General features: G+C 38.8%; 1 protein-coding gene across 17 annotated transcripts in view; it reads right to left on the bottom strand.

Moving 5' to 3' along the window:
• BCAS3 (BCAS3 microtubule associated cell migration factor) overlaps window positions 1–14667 on the bottom strand; it is a 357470-nt gene that overhangs the window by 241817 nt on the left and 100986 nt on the right. For all 17 annotated transcript variants that reach the window (XR_014574348.1, XM_083806832.1, XM_083806831.1 and 14 more), the window contains exons 14-15: window positions 12491–12624; window positions 2509–2773 (exon numbers count right to left, since the gene is read on the bottom strand). Coding sequence is in view for 16 of the 17 variants with exons in the window: in XM_083806832.1 (XP_083662958.1) it covers window positions 2509–2773; window positions 12491–12624 (399 nt within the window). In the remaining variant the exon portion in view is untranslated. The remainder of the gene's footprint in view (window positions 1–2508; window positions 2774–12490; window positions 12625–14667) is intronic.

Here is a 14667-nt window from a genome sequence, read left to right as displayed (position 1 = left end):
ATAAGGACCTGTTACAATCTCTGTAAACCCATCTTAGTTCACAAATTAAAATAATTACCAGAGTCTCTGGCTAATCCAGCTGCCACACACACACACACACAAAATCCCTCCACTGAAAGCCACAGTGCAACTCGGTTGTTTTTTTTTTTCCAAGTGGATGATAAATGGGTTTTTATAAAAGGCATATAATATGGTTCAATATCCTGCCTGCCATCAGTTAGGTAAACTAAAAGATTATTGAAATGATTTTACCAAATGGATTATTTTAATCCAAACATTTCTTTTTTCTTTCCTTTAAGACACAACTGTTTTGCTTTGAGTCTAAAAACTCTTATTTTCATATAAAGCACCATGGTGCTCTGGATTATCTCATTTAAACAACAACATGTGTATAATATCCTACAGTTATTACATACTCTTATGCCAAGCCTGCTAGGTGGACAGGAGCTGCTGGTGTTAAAAGAGTAACAGCTGACCAAGAAAGTCACTTGATCTACAAGACACAAAGTTCTCTCTGTTTTATCTGTCCTCCAAGTATCAACAAGATCTGTCATTCCCACAGCAGCATATATACGTGTGTGTGTACGTATAAAAATATGTACATGCGCTTTTTTCACATCAACATTTTTCACACGATTCCCACAACTTCCTTATGTAAAATTTTCATATGAAGGCTTGCAAGTTACCACCAAACAGCCTCAGCACATCGCCAACTTCTACTCTTTGCAAAAGCAATGAACATAAGCTGCACAAAGTTCTTTGGAAGCCAAAGTTACCTGCCTGCCTTAATTTTCAGTTCCATAAGCAGCCTTCAAACGCAGCTAATTATTTAAATAGAGCAGTGATGTCTGCAGAGGGATCTTGAAAAAACTCTGATTTATTATATTTCAAGACATACACTTGAAAGCTGAAGCCTTAAAGCTCTTGAGACACATTCATACACCCTGCTCCCTTTCCCTCAGTAACACCCTGGCCCATGCACGTCTTTCTCCCACCAGCAAACCTGTCCATCACTGAGGATTCTGGAGCAAATGAAATCGATGTTTCTTTTTAAAAAATAAAAAAGTGTCAAATCTATTCAAAATGTCAAATGTATCTAACAGTACTGTAAAGGCCACAATTTACTGCAATTTCCCTTGACAGAAAACAGAATTGGTTGTATGAAAGCTATGCAAACCGATAGTTCCTTCCCTCCTCTATGTGATGTCAATAGTTGGAAGGGATTGGATGTGCTGCAGTAAACATTTATTGCAATCCCAAATCTGTTTCAAACATGACATGCTGAGCTGCTCTACAATAATGAGAGAGAAGGAAACTACAATGGTAGATACACAAACATCTCCAACGAGGAAACTAGAGAGAACGGTTTGGGTGCCTTCCAGTGGCTCCAGGCAGAAGAGCATGGCTCCAGAACAGCTATGCAGAAAACCTGGTTTAGAGATGTCCACAGGAGAAAACACAGAGGCTTCTTCAGAGACTACTCTGGTCCCCTTAATAATCAACAAGCCATAAAAATGTTCCTTTCATTCAGAAATCTCACAAAGGTTATCTCTAGCAGTAAAGACGTTGACTATGACAGCACATAATTGGGGTTTCGCAAGCACTTCTAATCCTACTCATAATTAGGGAAGAGGAACTGTTCCTTGTGATTTTTAATACTTTAAGACTGGAAAAGTGTGGCTAGCCATCCCAAACTGGTATTTAAACTTTCACTTTGATGGAAGCTGTGACTTACTCTTATTAGAAAGGAGAGGTAAGTATGCAGCAAATTCTGAATCCAAACAAGCCTTACAGTTAAGGCTTCATCAAAGAAAAGGGCAAAACCAAGCATGTACACCACAGGATTTAAGATTTTTAAGCTTCCAAAGATTTTTTCCGTTTGTACATTAATTTATTTGTCACATTGCCAAAAAAAAAAAAAAAAAAGGTGGTCAAAAATCTGTCCTCAACTTCATATTCCCTAGTTTTCACATTTCTGTTTATTGCAGATATCCAGATGTGCTTCATGATCATCCACGCAGATGAGCAGTAAGAAACCTGAAGACCTCCAAACTTTCAGTTTAGAGTAGAAATTATTAACACATCTGTGGTAGCACAATTTACTTAAGTAGGTTGCAAAACTAGAACTATCTTTATTTATACTTTGGCTCATTCTTATAACACCTGCATACCCCACGTATTTTTGCATAGCAGTTGCAGCTCCTCACTTTATGAAACTCTGTTTTTAGTGGCACTATCTACATGGGCAAACAGAATGAACTAAATCAATTCCTGCAATATGCAGTAAATTCAAAGCTTCTGTTTTTCAGGTTGTTAGCAAATACTACTTTACTGTGAAGCTGGAAGACTAGTTTTTTAGGTCAACAACTCCAATGGTATTTAGGAACTGAACCCTTGTGTGTCAGGCAGAGGGAACTGAAACGTTTTGGAGGACACGGGCATTAATGACACAGAGGGAAGGTTCTCCTGACAGTGCAGGGGGAGATGAAAAAGAAAAAAGGGGTTTACCATGGAGTGGTGAGCCAGAAGGACTGCTTGACAGGCCTGGAACAGGGCTACAGCGTCCTCCTTGTTTAGATGTCAGCTCTTGCTCGATCTCTTCCAGCCCTGCGCTCTTCTGGAATCGGCTCATGCGGTTCACCACGCGGGGGGACATGTGTGTTCGGACGCAGGGCTGTCCGCCGTACGGATTGATGGGGAAGACATGGGAAGTGCCCCGCAGCGTGCTGACCACAACCCAGCGACAGTCATGGCTGAAGGAGATATCTTGTACCTAGAAAATTGAGACGTGAAATGGAAATGTGGTCATCCATGCACACACACCTCAGAAAGGAAATGGACTAGCATGTTTTAAGCACAAGCCAAATCCTAATTGGAAATGTTAATAAAAAGACTAAGTGTTGGCAGTTACTTCATTTTTTCTCACAGATACCGACTGAACCTTGCTGCAGTGCAGTACCCAGTTCCAAACCTTACGCGCTTTTCAAAATAAATATTCTGAGATTTTTTTCTTTTAAACAGGCCTGAACTTATCAAAACATCCCAGGATGCAAAGCACTACAGAAAGCCACAATAGCTTGATGTAATTTTCAAATAGAATTTAGTTCTAAAAAGAGTTGGGAAATCATTTCAATTACATGTTTTGTTATTTGCTTGCTTATTTTGATTTTTAGAAACTGCCCACAAGGGGGAAAAGGGAGGGATGAGAACAAGAGAGACATCTCATCCCTGGGCCTGATTTCGACAAATACTGGCACCCAACACTGTACTTAAAGTTAACAGAAAAACCATGTCCTACATATCATGTAACTTAACCAACCCCAAATCAATGGCCAGGATTTTCAAAAGCTGTCCCTGATGGCCTCTAATCCTGCTACTCTCGGTTTGTCCCTCAGTGACACTACCATCTATCCAGGTGTCCCGTGAGTAATACTTCTGGTTTTCTGGGTTTAAAATTTTGTCAGGATTAAACTTAGTAACTTTGGCTATTTCTCTACATAAAATCACTCAATTTTACAGATAACAAACTTCATTAATCAGCTATTAAAGTCCCAGGAAAGAGCCTAGTTAGATTTCTTCTTCTACCTATGAGTTCTTATCCACCACTTGAGAAATGCAACCATTACTTGTAGCTTAAAATGGTTGGTCTTGAAGCAAATACAGAAATATAGTTAAATATTTTCTATTATAGTTACGCCTTGCATGGATCTCAGATATGAAGCCCAGAAGGACTTCATTCTCTTCTGAGTGTGCTTTACGTAACGCTTTGATGGAAAGCAAATTCTTGCTCCTTGAGGAATGCTTTAAAAGCGAGATTAAACTTTGTTTCCAGCCCCATACTGGCAGACAACTCAAGAAAACAAGTAGTCTAGGTTAAAATGATTTATCATAGAAAAAAATCCTAAACCAATTCTTCCAAAAATGTTTTTAAAGGTAAAAGCTGACTAAAAAGAACTACATACAGAAGTGGGATTTAACACGGCAAACATATAGATGAAGGATTAGTTTTCATTATATTATTAAACAACATAAACTAAATAAAATTCTTTTAAGATTTCACTGAAGCCAGTTTTACAATACACTAGGTACTCAAATTGGAGTAAACACTGATAAAATCTTGACAAATATTCCAGAAATGCATTCCAGCTATTCCAGACAAAAGCAGCAAGTATTCATCAAAGTGCAAGTTTCCAACTGAGCCCTAAAGCCTTTGAGATAAAAAAAGGATTTAAGTCTTGTGACTTGTGACAAGATATTTGGCTGACAGACTGTCACTGCACAAAATGCTTCATCAACATTACCCAGATAAACTAAAAAACAGTGCTACACACCTGCTCTTTTCAATTACGGTGACATATCCAAATGATCTGCTAACGATATGGCTGAACAATCTCCCTGAAATCGGACAGCTTTGGCACTTTCAGTGATTCTGCTCTTACTGACATGAAGTCACAGCACTTAAAGCTCCTCGTTTGCCTACAAAGTGTTTCACCTTAATAGATTGCTCAAAAAGGATTAGAGACCCCACGGGGATTAGCGGGAGCCAAAAAAAGAAACCCCAAAACTGTGGAGTCTGAGAAAAACTATGGCACCAAGAGCGTTTAAATACCTGCAGTTTGAAGAGGGGATTTCTACCAGTCAAAATCAAACCTCCCAACTGCATACAAATTACCATTCTCCGCTATAATAGAAAGATCACTAATATAATGAAATCATTAAGCCTACCGGAATGCATTTCCAACCCTAATTAAGGCCCTATTTTTAATCTCTGGTAATATCAAGAATGGCCACATCTGTCTTTACACGCTGACACCTCTGAACACATCCCTGTTTTCCGACTATTTGGTATTCATTTTAGATTGAGTTTTCAGCTTCCCTCCTGATCTCCCGAACTGTCCATCCCAGCCTCAAGGAAGAAGCTTTTCTCTTCCTTCCTCCTTCCTCCGCTGACTCGCTCCGTGCCTCCAACACCAGCTGTTTCTATCTCGCTTTATCGTTTCATGCTCCTTGCCAGAGAGCCTCCTGCCCTGAAAGCCTGGTGGTCTGAAGGGACCTTGCCCATCTCCCTGCAAACTGACACCTCGGAGCTGCCTTCACAGGGCAGGCACACACAGGGGCCCGCCGGTACTTCAATGGACGTCACCGCCCAACTCCTTAAACCACTGTTGTCACTCACATCTACCCCATGGCCTCTCACGTTTTTGGTAGAGCATTTTAGAGGACGTTTCCATGGGATGGTGGAGAAAAAATCTGTATCTCACTGTACTACGTAACAGAAATGTTTCCATATTAATACTCGTTTTTTAGTATGCATCTTTAGGATTATGTTGTTTAAAAAAACCCAGCACAAACCCATCTGTGCAACACAAAAGAGCCCTTAACTCCTCTTCAGCAGAACTGGAAGAAAGCAGCGGAGCAGGCTGAGAGGAGAATGCTTGCTACAGCATTCTCAGAAATCACTTGAAAAATCAGCTGTGTGTGTCCATGAAAAGAAAATATAAATTATCACATCAGACTTGCTATTATCCACCACACTGTTACTGTACATTGCGCAGAGTTCTTGACTGCTTCTAGTATAAACAAACTGCACAGTGGCCCATTAGTGGTTTTCAAGTTTATGCTAAGCGTTGCAATTTATTGCTGTCCTTTAGGTTAATGTACTATTATTTCATGTATTTATAATATATTTCTGGATTTGTTGTTAATTATGATGTAATGTTTAGATACCGAAGATCAATCAAGACCCCACAGTGTTTACAGATATATGTTAATAAAGTACAAAGTACACTAGATCTCTCATGATGTAAAGTTTACTCTTTAGCTCAGGGTCAACCTCAGATTTAATACTCATGTCTGTATTCCAAAATTTAATCTGTCTGCGCCAATAACAGGAAATACAGATCTGTGATTTTGCTTAACTCAGGAATATTTAAGATACTTTAAATTGCAATATCAAATAGTTTTGAGGGGAATACCAGCGCTTTCTCTTAGCTTTATGACTACTTCCTCCTAGGTTGTGAGCTGTTTGGTTACTTAAGGTTCGATCTACATTACTTGACTCCCCGAAAGTTTTAGTGAAAAGCCCGGTACCTCAAAGTCCACGTTAGGAATACCAAAGCCTTTACCGGCCCAAAAGAACACACTTCGGAGGACTCCAGAGTGTTGTAACAGAGCGTGTCCTCAGTGCTCCTATGGCCAAAGCAGGTATTCTGTGACTCCTGCTGTACACAAATGTTGTCCTTCTTTTATGGAGTATTCAGCTTGCTCCATGAATTCCAAATAGTGCAGATGTGAAATAAGAATCCCCGGTCACACTGCTTTGGTCCTCCTCTTGGAAATGCTTCTTTGGAACTCCATTAGCCTACCTCCCTGTGCTTGTAAAATCCTTCAGAAAACTCCACGAAAATGTAGCTTCTGTGTTCAGAGTCTAACTGAGACAGCGGGGTAATGTAACATATGGACTCCGACAAGGGTATGTCGTGTATCAACTGCTCTAACTGAAGAGCAGCTTCAAGGACTGTACAAACCAAAGCGTTGTTTCTGATATTATGAAAATCTGGAGGAAATTATCTGAGCCTAAAGCTTCAATGATGATATACATTTACTTTTTATACATACGAAATCTATAGATTTTTGCTATCATTCTTTATTCTCACAGCTTCTCCGAATTTGAAGTTAATTAGAATATAATCATAAAATTTAAAAAAAAAATAGTTCAAGCCATAACTGGGAGAAAACAAAACAGAAGCAAGGGCAGCACACAGAAAACTTATTTTAAAAGCAGTTGATTAAAATGGGATAGTCAGAGGTATGGCTGATTACACAAGGAATCACACGGGACAGGCAGTGACCTTGTTTACCACGACTCCTGGGAATGACTGGCAGCCCATACCCTGCCTCTCGATTTCATCGCTTCTGGAAGTTAATATTGTACTAACTTGCTGCACAACACTTACATTTATGCTATCACTTGCTTTCTTACAAAGGAGGAGCTGTACTGAGCTATCACGGTACCTACAGGGCAGAGGCGAGTGATGGGAAGGAAGGGGCTGCAAAGCCCCACACTGACGTGCTGCTGCTCGTGTCCTCCCCAGGCACATCCCCTCCTGATGTGTGTGCAGAAGGCGATAGAGAGCACAGCTCACAGCACTGCACCGTGTATTTTCATGTTCATTACAAGAAACGATGATTAAAATGCATTCTGATCTTCCTAGTGCTCTTCTTCATACTGCCCCTTTTTCAGGCGTGGTAAATTACACCAGTAACTGTGTATATTCCTGGGCATTTTACTGCGTTAAATAGTACCTCAACATTGAAGTGAAACAGCAATAAAGCATGACCAGCGCTACTGCAATAGGATCGTACTCCTGTTTCATGCACGCTATGCACTGTCACAGAGAAAACATGCCATTATTTGAAGGACATGACTTAAGTATTTAATTATGCTGTGCAGGAAGATGGCACAGAGAACAACTTAAAAAAAAAACCACAACTGCTAAACAACATGAAAGCAGCAGTGCTGAGGAGGTAAGGGTCAAAATAAATTAGAGAACTGGTCTGTATTTAACTTTTTTTTGGTTGAGAAAATTAAGGAAATGACATGACAACAAACAAATGAAAAAATAATAAAATCATGAACTACACAATATGATTTATCAGACCCACATGGACCTAACTCTGCCTCCCTGAGTAGTCAAAACTGATTTCGACTCTGTATAAAAACAACAGCAGAACCTGGGCACACTGAGGCAGTCAAGTAGGGTCGTCCAGCCCGAATAGCTGCTCTGTATTAATAACCAAAACTGCAAGCACCACCATGCTTTGAGCTCCGTCTCCCTGAGTTAGCTAAGCTACTTTTAACTGCAGCAGTTTTTTATTGTCTACTTTCATCAAAGACTGATCAACTTCTTTTAATCAATCTTTATTATTTCAAGACTGTCCCCAGATTCTTTCCTAGAAATGAGAAAGTCTCTCTTCCAGGGACTATTTCAATAATTGAGACTACGTAGCTATGCCACAAGACAGAAAGAAATTTCCATTAACCATGAAGGTTTATATCAAATGTTTATTATCCAATCCAGTGTTTCACTACCTGGACTCAGTACGTGATGCAAGTTTGAATAATCTCCATGAAATCACAACAGGAAAACATGCACGTGTTCCACAGAGAAGTGTAAAACAGCCTGTGTTCTGGGGCAGCCCATGCTGGAATGTTTTTATCATTCCCTCTGTTTACCTATACTGACTGAAGTCAGTTATAACAGCAGTTTGAGAGGCAGAATAACAAAAGTCTGACAGCGTAAAAGATTACAGAGGACCCTGGCCACCAGCCCACTGATGCTATCGTTCCGTTTATTTGTTCTAGGTTGAGATAATGCTGTTTTCAAGGATTTTTTTTTCTGTTTACAATTTAAGATCAAAAGGAAAGGATCATCAGGTGACAGACTAACTTTCATCTGCAAGTAAATGAACTTCCTCAACTCAGAACATGCTATACCTTCATTAAAAACTTTATAAAATGCTCTTGGATAAAAACGAGTGCAGAGCGTTGACTCACAATGCCAGAACTGTTAAGGCAACAAAATATATCCTTAACCAAAATGTGTGCCACATACACATCTTTCCTTTTGCAGCAGAGCTGTGCAAGCATGGATCTCTAACAGCTTTAGTACTCTCTCTGCCATGGTTAAATACACCCAGCACTTGCAGTGGGCCTTCGTGATGTAACACAGTGCATCAAACATGCTGGTTCTTGTTCTCTTAAAAAAAAATTCTAAAGCGTAAGTAGGTCTTAAAGACTGAAAGATCTTAATTCAGTGTAACCGAAAGAGTGGCTTCTGACTGTGTTTGCAGAAAAGTAATTTGAAAGTTGTGACCTTAGGACTCACATCACTCAAACCAATGAAGTATCTGAGTACTTCACATTCTTTCAAGGCCGTTGTCCTCACAATTCCCTTAGGAGACAGAGGTCCACTTTCCATCTTAACCCATCTTGATCTTGGTCACACAAAAAAGCGAGTGGCTTAGTTAGGAACTGAATGATCTTCACAGTCCCAATGTTTTATTCAGCAGATAAGGCTTCTTCCTGTATGTGCTGCTCAAAGTCAGCTAATACAACATAGATTTGCAATCACAACACTTAAATGCTCAGTAACACTCTGCTTCATTGTTCAAAGCATGCAGACAGAGAGAAGGAAAACCATGTTATGAAGACCAGCTGTGAACAGTCTGGGAGAGTGCTACTACTTACCTTTCACTTCAAACCAGGGGGAAAACAAGCTCAAGAAACCTACTTACCGCAGCACAGCACCTAAATCTCCCTCAGCATCCTGAAACCAATGCCAAGAGGACTGCGGGGCAGTAAAGCCCTAAAAAGATCACTAACAATTTAGAAGATGGCTAGCAGCTGCCTTTGGACACCACTCCAGGGGATGATGAACTCAGGTAGTTCAGAAAGTGCATATGAGCATACATTTAACAGCAGCACAATCTGCTGTGAGCAACATTTTAGAGCAGTGAAAGCTTATCTTGTGGGGAAACTTACAGCAGCCTCATCCCTCTCTCCCCCATCCAACAGAAACGTTCCAAATAGCATGGCTAGAGCTATCGGGATAGACTGGGCAAACACAACGTTCGATATTGAAATAAATTTTCATTTTTCATTTTTACAAAAATCCAAGTACAAAGTCTCTATGTTATCCCATTCATTAATGTATGATTTCAGCGATGCTGCCTGGTTGGAGTGGCCATCTCACTGCAAATGCTCACTGCAAATCGTGCTTTAGCTGAGGACAAGATCCTGACATCCATGAAAGGAGACAACCTCTACAGATCTCTTCTCAACCGCTCTGTGCATTTCAGAAATACAGAAAGACAGAAACTGTCTTTCAGGCTGAATTTTCTCAACCCCAAACCAAATCAGACTGTCACGAATTTAGAAAAAATAATGCACAGTGGAGCATATATTCTTTAGCTTTATTAAGTCAAAGTAAAGGTATAACTAATATATCTGACTCCGTAGAAAGACATGGGGGTGACTCAGAGAGATTACTTGTTTGCAGTAAATCAACCAGAAATTGCCATTATTAAATCTCAACGCTTGCTTCTTTTTCTTTACTGAACATTAAGCATGCAACTTAATGCACTTAAGATGCTTCTGTACGCGAGTGACAGAGGGGAAGGACTTCCCGGCACCTTCTCGGAGGAGGCAGGTGAGACATACTAAACTACTGCTCTGCCCAGAGACCACGAAGGATGAGGTGAAGTAGATGGTTTCAGTACAAGTATTAAAATACCAATATAACAAGGGCATATGATGATGTTTAAACCATTTATAATGGGAACTAACTAAACTAATTTTGACACTGATAATCACTCGTGTCCATCAACACAAATTAGAACTTTTTATAGCTCCAGTACAGAAGGTGACCTTTAAGACCATTGGCCTTGATTCACAATTAGCTTTAAAACAGGGAAAAAAAGTCTGGTTGCAAATGTATAAATCCTGTTCTAACCAAGAAAGAAGGTACGGAGGCTTCCAGAATGTCTCTCAGAATATCTGCATTGAGAATTTTATATTGAACAGCCTACAATATTCTTGTCTAGTGCTACTCACACATGGAATTTGTGGCACGAAAGAGGTACACTACATGCTACCCTTCTTACTACAAAACCGAAAGCACTGTGTTATTCCAAAAGCAAAAACAGAAGCATCCATTGTATTATGTAAATGTTTTAAATGATAGATACATATTGAGAATCCCAGGTACCAATATTGTTGCTGGATAGTTTAATTATCAAGGGATCTGTAAAATCCACCAATATGCCTCAGACTGGTTAGAATTTTCTCTATCTTATACCATTCCAAAAGCTATACTGTTCATGTCCCAAATGAAAACTCTGTGGCAAATGAAGAAAAAAATTTACTATGTTGATTCTGAAAATTTTAATGCAATGCCTTCACACAGATGCTAATGCTATATCCAAAAGACTTGCATCAATAAAGGTTTAGTCCTAAAACATGTCATGTTTGCTTTCCAGTGTACGCCTTAAAAATAAATTTATCAGCTGTAAAATAAAGAAGAACGTCTTTGTTCCTACTGACTGGAGTAATACACTTTGGTTATAGCATATTTATTTTTTTCTAAGAAAGCAAAATAAAAATGACACACTAAGGACATTATATTACACACTCTAGTAGATGACAGAGTATATGTACAGACACAGATCTCTAATAAGTGCCCATTATATTATTTATAAAAAATATTTATGAGATAATTATTATACATATTACCGCATGTATTGAATAATTTTTTCCTAATTTCCTCTCACTTTTCAGATTAGCTATTTCTTCCTATAAGAAACCATTACCTATAATAGTAATTTCATTTTGTCAGTCCAGGAGCAGCAATGTTTTGGGGTGTTTAAACCACCAGGAATTTATATTCACATAGACTAAAACATTATCAACAACTACATTATTAAATAAAGCTGCCACATTTTACTTCCTAAAGGTAAGGCAAAAAACTTAAGGGAAACTGCACAACACATAGGAAAAAAAAAAAAAAAGGTTTGAAGCAACTGTAATCATGGTACCACAATAATCCAAGCTTCCAGTGTCAGGGTCATAATCACAGTGCCCGAGGCTTCTCTCTGTCACACAAGTTTACATCTGCCAGACTGTCACAAGCTTGTGCTTTCAGTGTGTAATTGCATCAGCAAGTGCAATACTCATTTCTTACCCTCTGGTGACATTTTTATTTATGTATTTAAAACAGGTTCTTCAACAGTTACTCAATGCTACAAAGGTGAGGCTCTCCTGATGCCCAAAAGCGGTGCAGTGACGGATCTAGGCAGAATACATTGCACTACTCCTATCACAGTGATGCTAGCAAACAGTGATAGAGTGATACCTCTAACATTTTCCCATTTTATCAGTAAAACAGTTTATTGAGCATTTTTGAAATACAATTTCAGACCTTTTCACACTATTATGATCTAGCCTAACTTAATCTTTAGGAAAGGGATTGTCAAATTCGCAAGTTAAAACTCTATCACTACAGTCTCTAACAAGTTCCCCCATTTTGCTAAAGTGTGGATAAAAGTTAATCACAGTCCTTTGATTAACTCTTGCTTTCAACTCTCAGATTGCCTTTCTTTGGCTTTTACCACCCAAGTCAAGCAAACCCTGACAATTGCTTCACAGGCACTAGACAAATGTTTAACATGTTACATGAGAAAAGGTTAAGTACAAACACAGCTAATAATCTGGGCTCTTTGGAGGTAGTGTCATATCTGAATAAATCTGACAGCACCTCATTGTAAAGGGCAAGAATTTATTATTGTCCAGGTTAAACGCTATGCTCTTATCCTTTTTGCGGCTATAACATAAGAAAGGCTCTTTCTGTGCTGAAACAAACATTAAAGTGCCAACATACACAAAATGTATAAGGTGTCTGGGGATTATTCTTCAGCAAATAGTTTAACTTACTTTGGCTTCAGTCTCTCCCCTGTGAAGTGTATACAAATGATGGACGGCACTTTGTGATGATGACCAAGGATGTGTCAGTATTTGAAAAACATGGAAATCATGGCCTAATGTGTCAGTAGTGACCAGCAACATCCCTGGGTAAAAAAAAAAAAAAAAAGAAAAGAAAAAAAAAAAAAGAAAAGAAAAAGAAAAGCACAAGAGATTAATCACTTCAAAAGAAGAGGTTTAAGAATATCTATCTAAAAAAGCTAGAGTGTTTTACAATTTGTTTTCTGGAAACAAAAGAAAACAGTTGCAGGAGAATTACTGAATTGTAAAGGATTCATTTCATAAAAAATGAATCCAAACTTCAACTGAAATCGTACAACACTATCCCTGCTGAAGTAGTACAGTACAAATCTATCAAAGTCAATTGAAAAATCTGGGAATATTCAAACTAAAGCTGGGATTTGTGTGACCAATATAAAGCAATGAAGTGATGAACACTAGAAACTCCCAAATGCTCTTCACTATAAAAGAGCCAGCATGAAAAAAGATTGATGTTTCCACACTATTTTGGGAAGTAGAAACACTACAAAACACAGCTAAAATAACCTATACCAAAAACAATCCTGAAGAAGCATCTTTCTTATAAACGTATATGAAAGAAACTGTCTGATTTATTGCTTGAAAGGCAGCAAATCAGAGTTGAGAGCTTTCAAGTGAAATATTAAATTAGGTACTAACTTCATTGAAAACAGGTCACTGATGGATGTACTGAAATGATTAAATTAGAAGATCAGTAGAATCACAGTAACTTATACATGCTGTTTACTTTTTCTCCTTCTATATGTCAGTCCATAACCCAGTTTTAACTTTACAAACAGATATTTAAAGTCAACTTACCATAAAAGCTTAAGTTTTTATACCAAGAAAATAAACATTTTGCATATATAAGAAAAGTACAGCATCATGGCATAATTTAAAACTACAATAAATACACTTCAGATTTATTTTTTTTGTAAAAATGTCCGTATTAGCTTATTAATGAAATTTACCACCCAAAACAAGCCTCTAACATTTTATTAACTTGAAGTGCAAAGTGATTTAAGCAGTTGAGTAGCTACACTGAAGTGCCTTCTAAATAATTTTCAAGGTATTGGTAAAGAAAACCAGGAATTTTCTGGACAGTTCTAGTGGTGTTAATTTTCCACTTAAAACAGAATTGAAATCTCTTATCCTTCGGGAAAAAAAATGTAGGTCTTCACATTTTACATGACACCTATTCAAAGAACAAATGATCATATTATTTCTGTCATAAAAGTGTCTGTGTTTTCAGTTTATTTACCCACTCGCTGCTGCTAAACAAACATACTCTGTACAAATTCCAAAACCTTCATGCTTAATTACCACTGAAGTCCATCATATGCCACTTTTAAAACTTCAGAATTAGACTGGGAAAAAAAATATAATAAACCTCTCATGTTCTGAGCAGCGGGGAAACGCGCTCTCAGTAAAGATTAAGTTAAATTAACTTTTCTACAGAACCACCGTTACCACATCACTCGATCGCTGCCCTGAGTGTTTTACCTCCTTGACAGTGCTGAAATACCTCTGCCCTTAAACCCAAATAGGAACATTTCAGCCAAAACGTCGACCTTCTGAGCCCAGCGGCATTCCCCGAGCACGTCTGGGCTCACAGGAGGAGCGCGGCCCTGCAGGCCCCGGCCATGAGGCTCACCTCACAGCCCCAGCGCCTGATCGCCTACAGCACAGGCCTCAGTTTCTCTCGACCTTAACTCTTAGAAGGATCTTGTGAAGATAAATACTTTTGAGGACGAGGCATGCCAGCAGTAAGATACGGAATTGCAGAGAAATGTAAATTGCATTTAGAGACAAATTTGCCTAAAAGTTTCCTTTTCGGCTTGACCGCTGTGCTGGTAGGGCTTGGACAGAAAGCGAGACCACCCATGTTGCACACAACCATTTCCTCAAAATCACACAAATGCAGAATTTTAAATCCGACCTCAGCAAGATTCTCTCCAGTAGACATACTTTTACTGCTGCAGGCTGCTGCTCCGGTTCTGAGTGTTAGAAATGAAAGAGAGTTTGTTATGGAGCTAAGAAATCCACGAGTGCATTTGGGTATTATGTTTGGGCGGTAAGGCATGCGAGTTGAGGTTGGTCTGGATGTTAAT

Source organism: Anser anser (assembly GCF_964211835.1).
Source record: "Anser anser genome assembly, chromosome: 20".
In the NCBI taxonomy this organism is placed as follows: Eukaryota; Metazoa; Chordata; class Aves; order Anseriformes; family Anatidae; genus Anser; species Anser anser.
Note: the sequence above shows the minus strand (reverse complement) of the source record. Positions and strands in the feature narration are given on the sequence as shown.